General features: G+C 51.5%; 1 protein-coding gene across 4 annotated transcripts in view; it reads right to left on the bottom strand.

Annotated features, from left to right (window-relative positions):
- Positions 1 to 21555, bottom strand: part of LOC140403851 (ubinuclein-2-like) — a 97140-nt gene that overhangs the window by 45877 nt on the left and 29708 nt on the right. For all 4 annotated transcript variants that reach the window (XM_072492049.1, XM_072492046.1, XM_072492047.1 and 1 more), the window contains exons 6-10: positions 18677 to 19184; positions 12087 to 12157; positions 11464 to 11593; positions 10666 to 10784; positions 8803 to 8916 (exon numbers count right to left, since the gene is read on the bottom strand). In XM_072492049.1, coding sequence (XP_072348150.1) covers positions 8803 to 8916; positions 10666 to 10784; positions 11464 to 11593; positions 12087 to 12157; positions 18677 to 19184 — 942 coding nt within the window. The remainder of the gene's footprint in view (positions 1 to 8802; positions 8917 to 10665; positions 10785 to 11463; positions 11594 to 12086; positions 12158 to 18676; positions 19185 to 21555) is intronic.

Here is a 21555-nt window from a genome sequence, read left to right as displayed (position 1 = left end):
AGAGGAGATATTGCAGGTCGACAGGAGGGATGCGGAGACCCCAGAGGCAGGGCTTTTAAGGGAACGACGGAGGCTAGAGGCGGAGTTTAGCTTATTAACTTCAGAGAGGGCAGTTGAGCAGCTGAGGAAGGAAAGGGGGGCGATCTATGAGCATAGGGAGAAGGCCAGCAGAATGTTTGCACAGCAGCTTAGAAAGAGGGAGGCAGCCAGGGAGATGGGAAAAGTAAAGTATGGGGACGGGAGCCTGGTTGGAGACTCAGCAGGGGTGAATAAGGCGTTCAAGGCGTTTTACAGTAGGCTGTATGGGTCGGAACCGGAGGAGATGAGGCACTTCTTAGGGGGCCTGAATTTCCCGAAGGTGGACGGGGGGTTGGTAGAAGGGCTGGGGGCCCCGATCGGGTTGGAAGAGATAGTGGAGGGTCTGCAGTCGGGTAGTTCTATACAAATTTCTCTGGGATATTGGGGCCGCTGTTGATGAGGACATTCAATGAGGCAAGGGAGCGTGGGGTGCTTCCCCCGACGATGTCACAGGTCACGATCTCATTGATCCTGAAGCGGGACAAGGACCCGGAGCTGTGTGGGTCCTACAGGCCGATATCCCTATTGAATGTGGACGCCAAACTGCTGGTCAAAATCTTGCCCTCTAGGATTGAGGATTGTGTTCCGGATATTATTGGGGAGGACCAGATGGGGTTTGTTAAGGGAAGGCAGTTGGTGGCCAATGTAAGAAGGTTGTTAAATGTGATCATGATGCCCCCGGAAGGTAGGGAGGTGGAGGTAGTGGTCGCAATGGACGCAGGGAAGGCTTTTGATCGGGTAGAATGGGAATATCTGTGGGAGGTATTGGGACGGTTCGGATTTGGGCTGGGCTTTATTGGCTGGGTCAGGTTGCTGCATCAGACTCCTGTGGCAAGCGTACGGACGAATAGGACAACATCAGACTATTTTAGGCTGCACCGGGGGACGAGACAGGGATGCCCCCTCTCCCCACTGCTGTTTGCATTGGCTATAGAGCCGCTGGCAATTGCGCTGAGAGCCTCAAGGGGCTGGTCCGGGGACGACGACGACGATCTGCTCCTGTATGTATCGGATCCATTAGAGAGGATGGAAGAAATTATGAGGATCCTGGGGGAATTTGGCCGGTTTTCGGGGTATAAACTAAATATGGGGAAAAGTGAGATGTTTGCGTTCCAGGCAAGGGGGCAGGAGGGGCAACTGGGGGAACTGCCGTTTAGAGTGGTAGGGGGAAGCTTTAGGTATCTAGGCATCCAGGTGGCGCAGGAATAGGAACAGTTGCACAAGCTAAATGTGTCCCACTAGTAGACCGAATGAAGGACGATTTTCGGAGATGGGACGCGCTCCCGTTGTCACTAGCTGGGAGGGTGCAGGCGGTGAAAATGACGGTCCTCGCGAGATTTCTGTTTGTGTTTCAGTGTCTCCCCATCTTTATTCCACGGTCCTTTTTTAAATGGGTCATTAAGGTAATCACTGGCTTTGTATGGGCGGGTAAGCCGCCGTGAGTAAAAAAGGGGATGCTTGAGTGGAGCTGGGGGAAGGACGGGCTGGCGCTGCCGAACTTCAGTAATTACTACTGGGCGGCGAACATAGCCATGATCAGGAAGTGGGTGGCGGGGGAGGGTCAGTATGACAATGGCCCGGATGAGAAGGTTCTTTGGGGTAGAAGATAGGTGCGCAAGGTGTGCGGGAGGGCCAGCGAACCATGTCCACATGTTCTGGACATGCCCGAAGCTTAGGGGATTCTGGCAGGGGTTTGCGGATGTCATGTCCAAAGTGCAGAAAACGAGGGTGGCGCCGAGTCCAGAGGTGGCGATTTTCGGAGTGCCGGAAGATCCGGGAATCCAGGAGGAGAAAGAGGCAGGCGTTCTGGCCTTTGCTTCCATGGTAGCCCGGAGACGGATATTATTAGCTTGGAGGGACTCAAAGCCCCCGAAGTCAGAGACCATTCTCCCGGTGTCTGCATGGATTTCACCCCCACAACCCAAAGATGTGCAGGCTAGGTGGATTGGCCGCGCTAAATTGTCCCTTAATTGGGAAAAATGAATTGGGTTCTCTAAATTTAAAACAAATGAAGGAAATTAGGAGTAAAACAGATCATATAGAGGATGAAATAGAATAAAAGGATACGCACCTTATTACAGCCTAAAGTGGTTGAGTAGATTGGGAATATCGGGGTAGAAGGCCATCAAGCTTCTCCACCGTTCAGTATCATGGCTGAGCGTCCAGTACAATGTCTGTTCCCCACATCCTTTTATATCACTGGGACTTACATATCTGTCAATCTCTACATTAAACACACTCGATGACGGAGCTTCACAGCCCTCTGGGGTAGGTAACGCCACAAATTCACAATCCTCAGGCAAAGGATTTCTCCTCATCTCTGTCCAAAGTGGCTTCTCCCTTATTGTGAAATTGTGTCCCTGGTTCTGGACTCACCATCTGACCTGCACCCACCTATCTGATCCCCCCCCGCATCCACCCTCTCTGATCCCCCCGGCCCTCCGCACCCGCCCTGCCCGGCCCTCCGCACCCGCCCTGCCTGGCCCTCCGCACCCGCCCTGTCCGGCCCTCCGCACCCGCCCTGCCCGGCCCTCCGCACCCGCCCTCCGCACCCGCCCTGCCCGGCCCTCCGCACCCGCTCTGCCTGGCCCTCCGCACCCTCCCTGTCCGGCCCTCCGCACCCGCCCTCCGCACCCGCCCTGCCCGGCCCTCCGCACCCGCCCTGCCAGGCCCTCCGCACCCGCCCTGCCTGGCCCTCCGCACCCGCCCTGCCAGGCCCTCCGCACCCGCCCTGCCTGGCACCCCGCACCCGCCCTGCCTGGCCCTCCGCACCCGCCCTGCCAGGCCCTCCGCACCCGCCCTGCCAGGCCCTCCGCACCCGCCCTGTCAGGCCCTCCGCACCCGCCCTGCCTGGCCCTCCGCACCCGCCCTGCCTGGCCCTCCGCACCCGCCCTGCCTGGCCCTCCGCACCCGCCCTGCCTGGCCCTCCGCACCCGCCCTGCCAGGCCCTCCGCACCCGCCCTGCCCGGCCCTCCGCACCCGCCCTGCCCGGCCCTCCGCACCCGCCCTGCCCGGCCCTCCGCACCCGCCCTGCCCTCCGCACCCGCCCTGCCAGGCCCTCCGCACCCGCCCTGCCCGGCCCTCCGCACCCGCCCTGCCCGGCCCTCCGCACCCGCCCTGCCCGGCCCTCCGCACCCGCCCTGCCCGGCCCTCCGCACCCGCCCTGCCCGGCCCCCCGCACCCGCCCTGCCCGGCCCCCCGCACCCGCCCTGCCCGGCCCCCCGCACCCGCCCTGCCCGGCCCTCCGCACCCGCCCTGCCCGGCCCTCCGCACCCGCCCTGCCCGGCCCTCCGCACCCGCCCTGCCCGGCCCTCCGCACCCGCCCTGCCCGGCCCTCCGCACCCGCCCTGCCCTCCGCACCCGCCCTGCCCGGCCCTCCGCACCCGCCCTGCCCGGCCCTCCGCACCCGCCCTGCCCGGCCCTCCGCACCCGCCCTGCCCGGCCCTCCGCACCCGCTCCGTCTGGCCCTCCGCACCCGCTCCGTCTGGCCCTCCGCACCCGCTCCGTCTGGCCCTCCGCACCCGCTCCGTCTGGGCCTCCGCACCCGCTCCGTCTGGCCCTCCGCACCCGCCCCGCCTGGCCCTCCGCACCCGCTCCGTCTGGCCCTCCGCACCCGCTCTGTCTGGCCCTCCGCACCCGCTCCGTCTGGCCCTCCGCACCCGCTCCGTCTGGCCCTCCGCACCCGCCCTGCCTGGCCCTCCGCACCCGCTCTGTCTGGCCCTCCGCACCCGCTCTGTCTGGCCCTCCGCACCCGCTCTGTCTGGCCCTCCGCACCCGCTCAGTCTGGCCCTCCGCACCCGCTCCGTCTGGCCCTCCGCACCCGCTCTGTCTGGCCCTCCGCACCCGCTCTGTCTGGCCCTCCGCACCCGCTCTGTCTGGCCCTCCGCACCCGCTCTGTCTGGCCCTCCGCACCCGCTCTGTCTGGCCCTCCGCACCCGCTCTGTCTGGCCCTCCGCACCCGCTCTGTCTGGCCCCCTCAGTATTTTGCAGGTTTCAATGAGATTACCTCTCACACTTTGGAACTCGAGACGACAAGCCAAGTTTGCCCTATCTCTCTTCACAGGACAATCCCGCTATCCCCGCAACAAGTCCGATAAACCTTTGTTTCACTCCCTCTTAGGCAATAATCTCCTTTGACGTAAGGGGGCCAGAAGTGCGCACAGTACTCCAGGCGGGGTTTAACCCAGGTTCCATACAATTGAAGCAAGACTTCACTACTCCTGTACTCAAACCCTCTCTCGATAAAGGCCAACATACCACTAGCCTTCCTAATTGCCTGCTGCACCTGCACATTGGCCTTGTATATATTTTTTACTGTTTTAATAAAAAGATATGGCCTTCAATGGCTAATTAAGCCATTGTCCCTACTCCACTCCGAGGTCCCATCTGCTTCAAGAAGACCACCATCATACCGGTACCAAAGAAGAACCAGGCAACGTGCCTCAATGACTACCAACCAGTGGCCCTGACTTCAGTCGTAATGAAGTGCTTCGAGAGGCTGATCATGAAGCGCATCACCTCCATACTCCCAGAACGCCTTGATCCACTGCAATTCGCATACCGCTGCAACCGGTCCACATCAGACACCATTTCCCTGGCCCTACACTCATCCCTACCTAGAGCATCTCGAAAACAAGGACTCCTACATTAGACTCCTATTTATTGACTACAGCTCCGCCTTCAACACAATAATCCCAGCCAAGCTCATATCAAAGCTCCAAAACCTAGGACTTGGCTCCCCACTCTGCAACTGGATCCTCAATTTTCTGACCAACAGACCACAATCAGTAAGAATGAACAACAACACCTCCTCCACAATAGTCCTCAACACCGGCACCCCGCAAGGTTGCGTACTTAGCCCCCTACTCTACTCACTGTACACACACGACTGCGTGGCAAAACTTGGTTCCAACTCCATCTACAAGTTTGCTGACGATACGACCATAGTGGGCCGGATCTCGAATAACGATGAGTCCGAATACAGGAGGGAGATAGAGAACCTAGTGGAGTGGTGTCGCGACACCAATCTCTCCCTCAATGCCAGCAAAACTAAAGAGCTGGTAATTGACTTCAGGAAGCAAAGTACTGTACACACCCCTGTCAGCATCAACGGGGCCGAGGTGGAGATGTTAGCAGTTTCAAATTCCTTGGGGTGCACATCTCAAAAAATCTGTCCTGGTCCACCCACGTCGACGCTACCACCAAGAAAGCACAACAGCGCCTATACTTCCTCAGGAAACTAAGGAAGTTCTGCATGTCCACATTGAGTCTTACCAACTTTTACAAATGCACCATAGAAAGCATCCTATCGGGCTGCATCACAGCCTGGTATGGCAACTGCTCGACCCAGGACCGCAAGAAACTTCAGAGAGTCGTGAACACAGCCCAGTCCATCACACGAACCTGCCTCCCATCCATCGACTCCATTTACACCTCCCGCTGCCTGGGGAAAGCGGGCAGCGTAATCAAAGATCCCTCCCACCCGGCTTACTCACTCTTCCAACTTCTTCCATCGGGCAGGAGATACAGAAGTCTGAGAACACGCACGAACAGACTCAAAAACAGCTTCTTCCCCACTGTCACCAGACTCCTAAATGACCCTCTTATGGACTGACCTCATTAATACTACACCCTGTATGCTTCATCCGATGCCAGTGCTTATGTAGTTACATTGTATATGTTGTGTTGCCCTATTATGTATTTTCTTTTATTCCCTTTTCTTCCCATGTATTTAATGATCTGTTGAGATGCTCGCAGAAAAATACTTTTCACTGTACCTCAGTACACGTGACAATAAACAAATCCAATCCAACTAACGAGGACACTTGGTCCTTTTGTACATATACACTTTCTAATTTCTTACCACTTAAGAAATACTCTGTGCATCCTCCCAAAGTGGAGAACCTCACATTTTTCCACATTATATTCCATCTGAGGTGAGTGATTGCCCTTGACATCCAGGCAATATTTGACCGAGTGTGGCATCAAGGAGCCCTAGCAGAACTGGAGTCAATGGGAATCGGAGGGGAAAACCTTTGCTGGTTGGACTACATGCATGAAGGAAGATGGTTGTGGTGGTTGGAGGTCAATCATCTCAGTTCCAGGACATCACTGCAGGAGTTGCTCAGGGTATCACTCTGGGCCCAACCATCTTCATCAATGACTTTTCCATCATAAGATCAGAAGTGGAGATGTTCGTTGATAACTGCACAATGTTCAGTCAGCACCATTCCTGACTCCTCTGATAATGAAGCAGCCCATGTCCAAATGTAGCAAGACCTGGACAATATCCAGGCTTAGGCTGACAAGTGGCAAGTTACAGTTGCTCCAAGCAATGACCATCGCCAACAAGAGAGAATCAAACCATCACCCCATGTCATTCAATGGCATTGCCATCGCTGAATGCCCCGCTATCGACATTCTGGGAGTTACCACTGACCAGTAACTGAACTGGACTCGTCATATAAATATTGTGTCTAAAGTTCAGGTCAGAGGCTAGGAATCCTATGGTAACACACCTCTAGAATTTCCACAGCCTGTCCACCATCTCAAGGCACAAGCCAGGAGTGTGATGGAAAACTCCCCCAGTGCCTGGACAAGTGGAGCTCCAACAACACAAGAAGCTCAACACCATCCAGGACAAAGCAGCCCATTTGATTGGAAACCCTTTCACAAACATTCATTCCTTCCACCACTGATGAACAGCGGAAGCCGTGTGTACCATCTACACGACAGACCGCAGGAACTCACCAAGGCTCAATCGGCAGCACCTTCAAAACCACGACCACTACCATCTAGAAGGACAGGGTCGGCAGGTACACGGAAACACCACCACCTGGAATTTCCCCTCCAAGTCACTCACTACCCCGGCTTGGAAGTATATCGTCATTCTTTCACTGTGGTTAGGTCAAAATCCTGGACATCCCCACCTAAATTTAAGGTGAAAGGTGGAAGATATAGGAGGGATATCAGAGGTAGGTTCTTTACCCAGAGAGTAGTGGGGGCATGGAATGCACTGCCTGTGGAAGTAGTTGAGTCGGAAACATTAGGAACCTTCAAGCAGCTGTTGGATAGGTACATGGATTACGGGAAAATGATATAGTGTAGATTTATTTGTTCTTAAGGGCAGCACGGTAGCATTGTGGATAGCACAATTGCTTCACAGATCCATGGTCCCAGGTTCGATTCCGGCTTGGGTCATTGTCTGTGCGGAGTCTGCACGTCCTCCCCGTGTCTGCGTGGGTTTCCTCCGGGTGCTCCGGTTTCCTCCCACAGTCCAAAGATGTGCGGGTTAGGTGAATTGGCCAATGATAAATTGCCCTTAATGTCCAAATTGCCCTTGGTGTTGGGTGGAGGTGTTGAGTTTGGGTAGGGTGCTCTTTCCAAGAGCGGGTGCAGACTCAAAGGGCCGAATGGCCTCCTTCTGCACTGTAAATTCAATGATAATCTATGATTAATCTAGGACAAAGGTTCGGCACAACATCGTGGGCCGAAGGGCCTGTTCTGTGCTGTATTTTCTATGTTCTATGTTCTAACAGCACAGTGGGTGTACCTACACCACAGAAACTGCAGCGGTTCACGGTGACAGCTCACCACCACCTTCTCAAGGGCAATTAGGGATGGGCAATACATCCTGGCCTAGTCAGCGACTCCCACATCACATAAATGAATAAAACTAAAACCTGCCATGTTCTTTCCGACTCACTAAAGTCTTTCCAAATCCTCTTGAAAGCGCTTTGCATCTTCCTCACAAAACACATTCCCTTTACGTTATTCACAAAGGTGTAAATATTACATTTGAGACTTTATTCCCAGAACTAAGAAGAGTGAGAGATGGTCTTGTTGCCGCATATGAAATTCTTAAGGGGCTTGAGCTGGAAGTTGCTGGGAAGATGTTTCCCCAGGCTAGAAATCTAGAACACATGGTCACAGTTTGAGAATAACGGTATAGCTATGAGATGAGGAACAATTTTGTCACTGAAAGGATTGTGAATCGTTTGGAATTCTCTACCCAGACAGCCATGGATGCTCATTGAGGAGCATATTCACGGCAGGTCAATAGATTTTTTGGTACAAAGGGAATTAAAGAATATGGGGAAAGGTAGAGTTGAGGTAGGAGATCAGGCATGAATGCATTGGATGACAGAGCAGGCTAGAAAGGACGACAGGCCAAACCTGCTCCTTTTCCTGTGTTCTCAGGTCCTGAGGATGACCTACGGTGTTTTATAGCCAATGATGAAGTTACTGCTGTTAGAAACCAATTTGAGCAGTGCAAATCTCTAAACTGCAAACGAATGAATGGCCAATGAATCATTCCTCAAAAGGTGGAGTGGGATTGTATATGTGCAGGCAAACAGGACTTTGGTTTACCTTCTCGCATATAAGACAGCACTTCTGCCAATGCAGCACTCGCTCGGTGACGCCCATCGTGTGCGCTCAAGTTACAAAGCTTGAGCCCACCGCCTTCTACAGAGCACAAGGGGTTACCACCCGAGTTGAGTTGACCAGAGTTAAAATGAGGGAAGACAGTGATGGCAAAGAAAGAGAGAGCGAGATAATAAAAAGAGGCATGTGACAGCAACCATTTTGTTTTGCAATCCCCAAGAGTGGCAAGCCCAGGAAGGACAAAAGGCACCGAGACCAAAGAAAAAATACTCCGGGGCAGGCGGGGGGAGGAGGGAGAGAGAGGAGAGGAGAGATGTCCTCAGCTCGCAAAATGCCTACCTGACATGATCGTTCCAAATAAACTTTTTCCGTGGTCCCATGACTCTTCGCCCTGGCTTATCGTCATCATCCTCGTCGGAGCAATTTCTGTCTCGATCCTCTTCGGATGCCATTCTGAAAAGACACCCAGTATGAGGGAGAGAGAGCTGGAAACTCCTAACCACAACTCGCCACCACCCTTCTCCGTTAGATCCAGATACTACTGTTGTTGCCGCCCACGCTCCGTCACATCCCAGGGTTCAGATACTAACTGTGGGCAGTGGCTCTGACCCTCACAGGGAGCAGGATAGGAGGGCTCTGGAATGGAGGCATTATCTCAAATGACTGGAACACAATGGGGAGGAAGTTGTGGTTCAGTTGCACAGCTAAGACCCCACTTTGGGAACTGCATTATGTTCCGGTACTACACCTCAGGAAAGTGAGGGTATGCAGTGTGATTTCACCTCTTCAGAAGCTGCAGTTACCTGGGTTACATTACCAAGGGTGCGTAAAATTGGCCTCTATCCCACTAGGTTTAAAAAGATTGTAGGGTGGCGTAAAGGTCCTTAAAATGATAAAACCAGCCTGTAATCTCTCGCGAAGAGAAGATTGAGTGGCCTGGTGATTGGACGGGGCATCAAAACTGGCAAGTCATGCTACAGTTGTATTGAACTTTGGTAAGGCCGCACTTGGAATATTGCGTACATTCTGGTCGCCACACTACCAGAAGGATGTGGAGCCTTTGGAGAGGGTGCAGAGGAGGTTTACCAGGATGTTAGCTATGTGGAGAGGCTGAATAGACTCGGACTGTTTTCATGAGAAAGATGGAGGTCGAGGGGTGGCCTGATAGAGGTCTACAAAATTATGAGGGGCATGGATCGGCAGGCACTCTTTCCCAGGATGGAGGGGTCAGTCACCAGGGGCATAGGTTTAAGGTGCGTGGGGCAAAGTTTAGAGGAGATGTGCGAGGCAGGTTTTTTTACGCAGAGGGTGGTGAGTGCCTGGAATGCGTTGCCAGGGGAGGTTGTAGAAGCAAATACATTAACCGCGTTCAAAAGGCATCTTGACAAAACACATGGATAGGATGGGTATAGAGGGATACCTCACAAGGAAGTGCTGAGGGATTTGGCGAAGGTTGATATCATTAACAGTACATGCTTGTAGGGCCGAAGGGCCTGTTCCTGTGCTGTATTGTTCTTTGTTAAAACAGAGTAATCCAGATGAAGCGGGTGTAACCTTAAACTTTCGCACACAAAGGGCAACAGGAATATGGAGCTCTCTCCCCCCCCAAAAGACAGTCGATACGGTGATCAACTGGAGCTTTCAGGACCGAGATAGATTTTTGTCATGTCAAGGGTAACAAGGAATATTGGACACTGGTAGGCAAACTGATTTGATACTGAGGGACCCACTCCTGTTGCTATGTGATTAAGCAACAGAGATTGGGAAAAAAGCTGCAATTAGCATTTAAGTTAAGAATCACCAACATATATACCGTCCACCAGGAAATGCAGCACAATTTGACGCAGGTCTCGGTTTGCTCAGTTTGCTTTCAACAATTGTATAACACCACTGTTTTCAAACGCAATTGTTAGCATCCTTGGTGCTGGTGCTGTGGGACCCTCCCAGTATACATGGCGCTGATTGACATTCACCACCTCCGGGGTGAAAGAATCACTCTCTGCCTGCAATGACTGCATTTACCTCACAGGGAGTGCCAGTTTGATGCCACAGCTTGTCAGCCTGTGAATGTTTGTAGCTCGTCCACTGCTCCCCGATCCTTAGCCAATGAGCCCTAGCAACAAATCACATCATTTACTGTGACTGCTGTGGTCTGGTACTTGCGCCTGGGCAAGCACTTGGAAGAAAACAGTTGGAACGTACTTGGCGAACCGGGCCTGCGTGTGTGCTTGCAGTTCCTCCTGGTATTTGATCAGCTGAGCCGGCATCACATTTGCCACTGCTTCCTTCAGCTTCTGCGTCGGATCCCGTAACCGCTCGTCCTGGGAAGGAAATGCAGACATTGAGAGCAGAAAATGACTCCCGGAGAAATCCGTGTGGTATTCAGGCCTCTGCAGCTTCCACTGTGGTTGACGATCAGGGGATTGGCTGCACCTGCTTCGAGGGTACAGACCAGCTCAGGACAGATGCTCAGTTAATACTGTGCTCCTCGCTAACACCACACACGGTTTAGCTCAGTTGGCTGGACGGTTGGTTCGTGATGCAGAGCGAGGCCAACAGCGTGGGTTCAATTCCCGGACCAGCTGAGGTTATTCATGAAGGCCCCGCCTTCTCAACCTCGCCCCCTTGCCCGAGGTGTGGGTGATCCTCAGGTTAAATCACCACCAGTCAGCTCTCCCCCTCAAAAGGGTAAAGCAGCCTGTGGTCATCTGGGACTATGGATACTTCACTGTTACACTTGGAATGAGAAGAAGCAAGAGGTTGTGGTTTGGCAAGCTTGGAGGTCCTTTCTGTGACCCCAGAGGCCAATTAAAATGCCGCTACTGTTGCTCAGGCTCAGGGTCAACATCTTTGCAGAAATGGGAATCAAAGTTGGAACTGCTGGCCTGTTTGACTTGCATATTATTCTTGTCCCATTTATCTCTGAGCACTGGGCATGGGTGTTTGGAAAGGGGGGTGCGGGGGGACACAAAATTCTGCACACTCTCAAATTCTTTTTACCTGATCGTTGAAGTGTAGCTTCTTCAGGCGCTTCATTAGTGTGTCCTTGCTACAGGGCAGGAAGGAGACCAGGAAACCATACACTCCCGAACGCAGTGTCACATTCAACTCCTGTACTTGTAGTTCAATGCTGCAGACAGGTGGAGAGGCAGACCCGACTATTAGCAACAAGATATCAATGATAAAGCTTACGTCTAAACTCCTGCCACCACTGCCCTCCCTTCTTCCCTTCCAAAACTGAAACTTGACGTTCAGCAGCCTTGCCACACACTGTCGGTGTGCTGCCACGCACTTCAGGAGCTCACATGCACTGAGTTTGTCACTGAACGCACGCAGAGGAGAAGGAAGTCATCGCTCAGAAAATGAACAGTCTTGTGTTCATTCCCAGCTTCGCCCACCGTCTTTTGTGTGCTCTCATCAAAACAGAATGAGACCGTTCAGCCCCTCGAGCCTGTTCGATCAGATTGTGCCCAATTCTCCTTTCTTATTCTCGGGCAATTTGCCTGGAGTTTATCCAGTGCTTTGGGGATTATACTCGCAAAATTCTACCCACCTTTCTCAGAAAATTGCACAAGCAGAGATCTTATCAGGCCTTCGAAATCTGAAGAAAGCGGAGTACTTACTCCAGCAGGATGGTGTTGATGTCCGGAGTGAAGAATTTCTTCTTTCCTTCCCCTTCAAAGACCTTGCCAGCCTGGGTAAACACAGCAACAGTGTTAAAGACACGGCCTGGAAATAAACCATCCAGTTACAATCTGGCCTGTGGCTCATTGCACGTGTCCAGTGAATCACGCTGGAGTTTACACAGTTTATGACACGGAATGATAAACGGTGCATATGGGGCGGTTACACGGAGTAATGTACAAGTTTAGTGTTGTCTGCCAATTTTGAAATTGTCTCTCACACGTCAAGTCATTGATGTACATCAGGAAGAGAAGGGTCCCAATACCAAACCCTGGAGAACTCTGCTACAAACATTCCACAAATCCGGAAAACAACTGTTAACCACGACTGTTTTATGCCAATCAGCCAACTGTATCCATATTGCTACGGCTCCCTTTATTCCACGAGTTCTTACTTTGCTTATGTGTCTGTTTTGTAGCTCTTTATCTTTGGAAGCCCATGTGGGCCACACCAACAGCATTATCCTCATCAACCCTTTGTTGCCCCTTCAAACAACACTCAAAGAAATTAATGGTTTTTCCCTTAATGTCAAATTATCCTCAACTATTAAGGCAGATTACGACCAGAATGGTTATAAATTGGGAAAGGGGAGTGTGCAGCGGAACCTGGGTGTCCTTGTGCACCAGTCGCTGAAGGTAAGGATACAGGTGCAGTGGGCAGCCCGGTGGTGCAGTGGTCAGCACTGTGGCCTCACAGCACCGAGGTCCCAGGTTCGATCCGGCTCTGGGTCTCTTGGGTACCCTAAATTTACTTTTTTTAAAAGCATGCAGGTGCAGCAGGTGGTAAAGAAGGCTAATGGTATGTTGGCCTTCATTGCGAGGTTGCATACAGGAGCAGGGATGTGTTGCTGCAATTATACAGGGCCTTGGTGAGGCCACACTTGGAGTACTGTTTGCAGGTTTTGGTTTCCTTTTCTGAGGAAGGATGTTCTTGCTCTCGAGGGAGTGCAGCGAACGTTTACCAGACTGATTCCTGAGAGATTGACTAGGTTAGGATTTTTCTCGCTGGAGTTCAGAAGAATGACGGGAGAGTGGGGGTGGTGGTGGTGACAGTCTGAGGATTCAGGATAAACCATTTCGGACAGAGATGAGAAGACATTTCTTCACCCAAGGAGTGGTGAGCCTGTGGAATTCAGGAAGTAGTTGACATTGAATATATTCAAGAGGCGGCTAGTTATAGCACTTGGGGCGAATGGGATCTGCCATGTGAGAGTACCTTTAAGAAATGGGTGTTTAAGAAATGTACCTTTAAGAAATGGGTGTTTATCAGTGATGTCAGAGTGTGGGTGGAGCTGGGCTGTCAGCTTTTTACTTTCGTTTTAGGCTGTTTGCTGCAGGGTGTGTTTTAGTTTCATTTTCAGTGTTGGAGCTGAAGCCAGACAGAGCAGGTGTACTGTTGATCTCTCTGCCATGAAAAGACTATCTTTTGATCATTTGGTGAATTCAGAATTATAAATGTTTTCAGCAGTGAATGTAAACCTGATGTGCTTTTGTTAAAAGGTGTTTCTTTTGTCTTCTGGATGTTGTTTGGGAAGTTATTAAGGATTACTTAGTGTTGTATTCTTTGGGGGTTGTATCTGAATTGATGGTTGCTAAGATGTTCACTGTATGTTTTAAAAAGGTTAACTTGAGTTCACAGAATAAACATAGTTTTGCTTTAAAAAATACTTTTCCATTTCTGCTGTACCACACCTGTAGAGTGGGCCGTGTGCTCCCCATACCACAATCTATTAAAAGTTGTGGGTCAGGTGAACTCCATGATACACTTTGGGGTTCTCTAAACTCTGGCCCATAACAGATCAAAGATTTTGGGGAGAAAGCAGGATTAGGCCATTGAGTTGGATGATCAGCCACGATGTTGATAAATGGCGGGGCAGGCTCGAAGCGCCAAAAAACATCCCTCCTGCCCCTTTCTTCTATGCATCTATGGATTAACAGCTACAAAACTGGTATCTATTCAACAATGCGGAAATTGCCCAGCTATGTCAACAAACCAATCTAACCAATTACTGCACCATTGGCATCCTCTCAATCATCAGCAAGTGATGGAAGATGGCGTCGACAGCAGCACTTGCTCAGCAATAACATGCGCGCTGAGGCTGTTTGGGTTCCGCCAAAGCCACTCGGCTCCTGACCTCATTGCAGCCTTGGTCAAAAGGACTGAATCCCAGAGGTGAAATGAGAGCGACTGCCCCCGGCATCAACGTGTGGCATCAGGAGGCCCTGGCAAAATTGAAGTTAATGTGAGCCAGCGGTAAAACTCTCTATTGATCAGAATTATACCCAGCACAAAGGAAGATCGCTGTGGGTGTTGGGAGGCCTATCATCTCAGCTCCAGGGGCTGGTTTAGCTCACTGGGCTAAATCACTGGCTTTTAAAGCAGACCAAGGCAGGCCAGCAGCACGGTTCAATTCCCGTACCAGCCTCCCCGAACAGGCACCGGAATGTGGCGACGAGGGGCTTTTCACAGTAACTTCATTGAAGCCTACTCGTGACAATAAGCGATTTTCATTTCATTTTCATTTCAGGATGTCACTGCAGGAGTTCCCCAGGGTAGTGGTCCTGGGCCCAACCATCTTCAGCTGCTTCATCAATGTCCTCCATCATAAGGTGAGAAGCGGGGACATTCGCTGACAATGAACAATGTCCAGCACTTCGCAACTCTTCAGATACTGAAGCAACTGTATCTATAAGCAACAAAAACTGGACAACAGAACAGGCGTGCACTAATAAGTCACACAACACAAGTGCCAGGCAATGACCATCACGAATAAGAGAACAATCTCCCCATAACATTCAATGGCATTACTATAGTTGAAACCGTCAAGATTTTGTGAGTTACCATTGACTGGAAACTGAACTGGACTAGCCATATAAATGTTGTTGCTATAATAGCAGATGGGAAAATGGAAATTCTGGAGGTTAGTAATTCACCACTTGACTCCCCGAAGCCTGTCCATCATCTACAAGACACAAGTCAGGAGTGTGATGGAATACTCCCCACTTACCTGGATGAGTGCAGCTCCAACAACACTCAAGGGGCTCGACACCATCCAGTGGCAGCCGTAGGTACCATCTACAAGATGCACTGCAGAAACTCACCAAGGCCCCTTCGACAGCACATGGATCTCCACTGCCTAGAGGCACGATGGTCACCGGAGCTGTGAAGCAACTGTGCTAACCACTGCGCTACCGTGCCGTCTACTGGTCATAGTTATCAACTGAAATGTAATCAGTCACATCGGCATTCCCAATTCACCACATATGGCTAATGTGTCGGACAGAACTGGTCGTGGAATGCAAAACAAATTCAGCTTGGGTTCCTGCTCCTGATCAAGTAGCAGTGACACCCACTGTATGATTGCACTGATGGGACAGGACTCGTGTCGGTTGTGTGGTAGTGGTACCAATTACCGAGCTTTGAACGGATCCCTTCAATGCCCTGGATTCATACTGGTTTGCAAAGATATGCTACGGGCGGAGTGTGAAGTCAATACGGTCAATTATTTATCACAGAGGGCGGCACGGTGGGGCAGTGGTTAGCATTGCTGCCTACGGCGCTGAGGACCCGGGTTCAAATCCCGGCCCTGGGTCACTGTGTGGAGTTTGCACAATCTCCCCGTGTCTGCGTGGGTTTCACCCCCACAACCCATAAATGTGCTGGTTAGGTGGATTGGCCACGCTAAATTGCCCCTTAATTGGAGAATAAATAATTGGGTACTCTAGATTAAACAAACAAAAAAAAAATCATTCATCACAGCTCTCTTGCTCCTGAATCCATCCAACGTCCCCCTCCCCGTCAGCGACTAAGGCTGGATCAGATCGTACGTAACTTTGACATCCTACTTGACCTCATGGTGAGCTTCCAAACACTTATTCACTCCATCAACAAGACTGTCTATTTCCACCACTACTTCAACCCATTTGCTTACTATAGATCCATGCATGGGGCAGCACGGTAGCATTGTGGATAGCACAATTGCTTCACAGCTCCAGGATCCCAGGTTCGATTTCGGCTTGGGTAACTGTCTGTGCGGAGTCTGCACATCCTCCCCGTGTGTGCGTGGGTTTCCTCCCAGTCCAAAGATGTGCAGGTTAGGTGGATTGGCCATGATAAATTGCCCTTAGTGTCCAAAATTGCCCTTAGTGTTGGGTGAGGTTACTGGGTTATGGGGATAGAGTGGAGGTGTTGACCTTGGGTAGGGTGCTCTTTCCAAGAGCCGGTGCAGACTCGATGGGCCGAATGGCCTCCTGCTGCTCTGTAAATTCTATGATAATCTATGCCGTAGCTCTCAAGTGGAATTTCCAAAATGTTTCAAAAACTCCCTCTCCTCCTTTAAGACCCTCCTAAAAACTTGCCTCTTTCATCAAGCTTTTAGTCACCTCATCTAATATCTTTTCAAAATATTTATGACTCCATGAAGCAAGTTGGAACATCTTTCTACGAAAAAGGCACTATATGAAGGGTAAGAGGAGAATGAGCTCCATGATTTTGACTCCGTGACGAGGAATGATTTGCAACACATGTCCATGTCAGGTTAGTGAGTTGAAAGGAATTTGGGAGCTGATGGTCTACACACAAGGACAGGATCCGGCTGAGCTACGAAGGATCCCATATTTAGACCATTAAGACATAGGAGCAGAATTAGGCCATTCAGCCCATCGAGTCTGCTCTGCCATTCAATCATGGCTGATATGTTTTTCATCCCCACTCGCCTGCCTTCTCCCTGTAACCCCTGACCCCTTATTAATCAAGAACCTACCTATCTTTGTCTTAAATACACTCAGTGACTTGGCCTCCACAGCCTTCTGCGGCAAAGAGTTCCACAGATTCACCACCCTCTATGTCCTCTTGTTCTAGTTTTTTAAACTAGTGGCAACATCCTCTTCAGTATCCTGTAAGCTTCAATAAGGTCCCCCCCCTCCTACTTCTAAAATCCAACGAGTATAGACCCAGAGTCCTCAACCTTCCTCATGTGGCAAGCTCTTCATTCCCAGGATCGTTCTTATGAACCTCCTCTGGATCCCTTCCAAGGCCAGCACATCCTTCCTTAGATACGGGGCCCAAAACTGCTCTCAATATTCCAAATTGAATAGAATGCCAGAATTCATCATTCAGGGTTGGATGTGAACAGTGCCTGCAAGGCAAGGCTCTGCGCACACCTCTACGCACGCACGTACTCCCCGCCCCCCCCCCCCCCCCCACGGACAGGGAAGGGGAGGAAAAATCAACTCAGACAGGGCCTCCCTGATCACTCTGCAATCATTCCTGTTTAAAAATGACGGAGAGGTTTGAGTTTGAGTGCAGCTTTAACAAAGCACATGGTTGAACATTTGCGAAATAAGGACTTGGGGACAGATTTGGATTTTCGCTTCCTATTTCTCTCTTCCCACTTTTTCCCCCAATTGAATCAGCATCCCATACCATATTCTGACTCAAGCATTTTGAGTGCTAACTCTCCATTTGATTTGAAAAAAAGGTCAAAGTTAACAACGTGTGGTTACTATTCCCTAGATGCTCCCCTATCCGTAACATTACTGACCTCGGGAAGGACATGTAGCCACCTGGGTTGGCCACTTCTCGACTTAAAATGGAGAACCGCAAAGGCTGAAGGGAAATTCAGCCAACACAGGCAAAAACTAGCAAATACAGAAATCATGCGTATTGAAACCTGTAAGAAACCAGACAGCACTGAAACCAGCAGCCATCTGCATAGTAATGAGCAATTCCAAGGCACAATTGCAACAGTTAAGGTGAATAAAGCCAAGCCAGACTCCTCGGCGCCAGCAGGAGCCAAGACAAAGGAAGGCCAACGGACATTTAGGGACCGCCCAGCGATCAGGGAATAACTCAAGTATCAGAGAAATCGATCCAAGTGATCAGAACGCAGTCCAATCACTTGGAACCAGGTACGGGATCCGCCCCGAAGGGCGGGAAGCCCCTGGGGACTATAAAGTAAAGCCCCCAAGTTCAAATCGTCCTTCTTGGCAGGGTCACTCAGCAACTTAAATCAACCCGTGAGAACCCGTGAGAGTGGCCTGTCCAAGATGCCGCATCAACCAAGTAAGTCTCCAGTCAACGCTTGCTACGAGATAGGCGCTCCGAGCTACCAGTCCATACCAGCTTTTGAATCCTGCAGACTCAGGACCTGAACGAAAGGCCATTTGTTCCCCTGACCTGGTGGGCCAATTCCGAAGCTAAGTATAGGCCTTTTAGTGATAGGAATAGCCTAGAAAGTAGAGTTTATGCATGAGTAGTGATTTACTGTGTATAATAAATGTGTTTTGATTTGAATCTTACTAATAGGTGTGTTGAGTTATTGATCATTACTTGAACTTGAACCTCGTGGGGGTATCATAAAGATACCTGGCGACTCTAGAGTAAAGGTTAAACAAACAGAGCAAATTACGCATTAAGAGCCAACCAAAAGTTAGCAACAGACAGCACCTTCAAAATGGAGAATAAGAGCTGGAAAATGAAAACTGATCTTTACAAATGCCACTTCTTCATTTTCTAATAATGTACTTACATGGGTTTCGTTGTTTGAATGGACAGCACACAGTGCCTTAAGATCATGGATGCGTTTTTCAAGCTGGGCAGGTAACCCCACCGGCAACTCGGACACCGGCTTTTGGCTCTGGGCGGGGAGGATGAAGTTGGAGGACATTGCCGTGTTGCTGTTTTCCTCGGTTTCAGAGGCTGGGCTTCCGCTCGGCGTTTCCGCCAGCAGCTTATCGATGTCCAGGTCCCCAAGTAACTCCATGGCATTGGCAGCTTCCTGAAGCAAGTCGTGCTCATTGGAGTTCCCCAGAATCGCAAAGACCTGGTCAGAGGCAGTCAAGCTGAAATCGGGACAGCCCGCGTTCTTTGCAGCCTGCTCGAGGACCTGGGAGGCGGATGGAGGCTTCAAGGTGATTTCCTGCTTTTTCATGGCGTCTTTCTCCTTCTGGAACTTTTTGAGCATTTCGGCCAACGACAAGGCGTCACTGTGATTTTTCCGCTTCTTTTTGTGTTTGTCAGCGTTGAGGGCCACCACTCTGAAAGAGAGCAGAGAGGCATTTACAGGGTGGGTGTAATTGCTACATTAGCGGACTAATAACCAAGAGGACAGGAGTTCAAATGCTACCACATTTGAGGCAGGTTGAGAATCTCAAGTCAAGTTCAGAAAAAGTAGAACTAAAAAGGTAGCGTCAGTAAAACAAACTCACTAATGTCTTTTCAGGGGAGAAACCTGCCGCCCTTACCCGGTCTGGTTTACATGTGACCTCGGTCTCAGAGCAACGTGACAGGACTCCTACTTGCCTCATGAAATAGTCCGACGCTTAATTCTATTGAACTGCTTGACCAACTTCTCAGAGCAGCTGAGGGTTTATTCCGGGGATGGTGGGAGTATCTTATGAAGAGCAATTAGGCAAACTGGGCCTGTATTCTTTAGACTTTCTCAGACTCAGAAGTGACCTCATTGAAACCTACAAAATACTTATTAAAAATTAAATTCAGAGCACCCAATTCTTCCCCCCCCCCCCCACAATTAAGGGGCAATTTAGCGTGGCCAATCCACCTACCCTGTACATCTTTGGGTTGTGGGGGTGAGACCCACGCAGCCACGGGGAGAATGTGCAAACTCCACACGGTGACCCAGAGCCAGGATGGGACCTGGATTTGGCGCCGTGAGGCAGCAGGGCTAACCACTGCGCCACCGTGAACCCCCTACAAAATACTTGAAAAATGAAATGAAAATCGCTCATTGTCACAAGTAGGCTTCAAATGAAGTACTGTGAAAAGCCCCGAGTCGCCACATTCCGGCGCCTGTTCGGGGAGGCTGTTACGGGAATCGAACCGTGCTGCTGGCCTGCCTTGGTCTGCTTTCAAAGCCAGCGATTTAGCCCTGTGCTAAACAGCCCCTACTTAAAAGGAATACGCTGGATAGATGCAGGCAAGATGTTTCCTTTGGTTGGGGAGTCTAGAACTGGGGGGGGGGGGGGGGGGGGTGCACAATTTCAAAATAAGATGTCACTCAGGACAGAGATGAGAAGACATTTCTTTACTCAAATAGGCAGCACAGTGGTTAGCACTGTTGCCTCATGGCACTGAGGAACTGGGTTTGATCCCGGCCCCGGGTCACTGTCCATGTGGAGTTAGCACATTCTCCCCGTGTCTGCGTGGGCCTCAGCCCCACAACCCAAAGATGTGCAGGGTAGGTGGATTGACCACGCAATTCCGCCACTTAATTGGGCAATTTTTAAAAAGGATTCTTTACTCAGAGGGTTGTGAGTGTTTGGAATTCTCTACCCCAGAGTGCAGTGGAAGCTCAGTCAGCGAGCATGTTTAAAGTAGGGATTGATAAAATTTCTGATTAACAAATAAATTAATAATAATCTTGATTGTCAAAAGTAGGCTTACATTAACACTGCAATGAAGTTACTGTGAAAATCCCCTAGTCGCCACATTCCGGCGCCTGTTCGGGTACACGGGGAGAATTTAGAATGTCCAATTCGCCTAACACAAGGGAGGGGGGGGGGGGGTCGGAGAATCGCCGGGGGCTGGCGTGAATCCCGCCCCTGCCGGTTGCCGAATTCTCCGGCACCGGATATTCGGCGGGGGTGGGAATCGCGCCGGTCGGCGCCCCCCCCCCCCCCCGATTCTTCGGCCCGTCCCGCTGCTGGAATGCCTGTCCTGCCGGCGAGAATCAAACCACCTCTCTTACCGGCGGGCGGGCTCTGGGGGAGGGGGGGGGGCGCGGGGAGAGCTGGCCCCGGGGGGTGCCCCCACGGTGGCCTGGCCCGCGATCGGGACCCAATGATCTGCGGGCGGGCCTGTGCCGTGGGGGCACTCTTTCCCTTCCGCCTTCACCACGGTCTCCACTACGGCGGAGGCGGAAGAGACTCCCTCTACTGCGCATGCGCGGGGATGCCGAGAGCGGCCGCTGACGCTCCCACGCATGCGCCGCCAGGCAAAGTCATTTTTACGCCAGCTGGCGGGGCACCAAAGGCCTTTCCCGCCAGCTGGCAGGGCGGAAATCAGTCCGGGGCGGGCCTAGCCCCTCAGGGCGAGGGCTCGGCCACTCAAGATGCGGAGACTTCCGCACCTTTGGGGCGGCGCGATGCCAGACTGATTCGCGCCGTTTTTGGCGCTGGTCGGCGGACATCACGCCGATATCGGAGAATCCCGCCCCAGGTCTTTTGGGACTTGTGGGTGGAAACCGGAGCACCCGGAGGAAACCCACGCAGACACGGGGAGAACATGCAGACTCCGCAGACAGTGACCCAAGCCAGGAATCGAACCAGAGACCCCGGTGCTGTGAAGCAACAGTGCTACCCACTGCGCTACCATGCCGCCCTGCGGGGATAGTGGGTGTAAAGAGGCAGTGAAGTGTCTGATCAGCCATGATCGTGTTGAATGGCGGAG

The sequence above is a fragment of the Scyliorhinus torazame genome, chromosome 29 (assembly GCF_047496885.1).
Source record: "Scyliorhinus torazame isolate Kashiwa2021f chromosome 29, sScyTor2.1, whole genome shotgun sequence".
Taxonomy (NCBI): Eukaryota; Metazoa; Chordata; class Chondrichthyes; order Carcharhiniformes; family Scyliorhinidae; genus Scyliorhinus; species Scyliorhinus torazame.
This window is presented reverse-complemented; position numbering and strand designations above follow the sequence as displayed.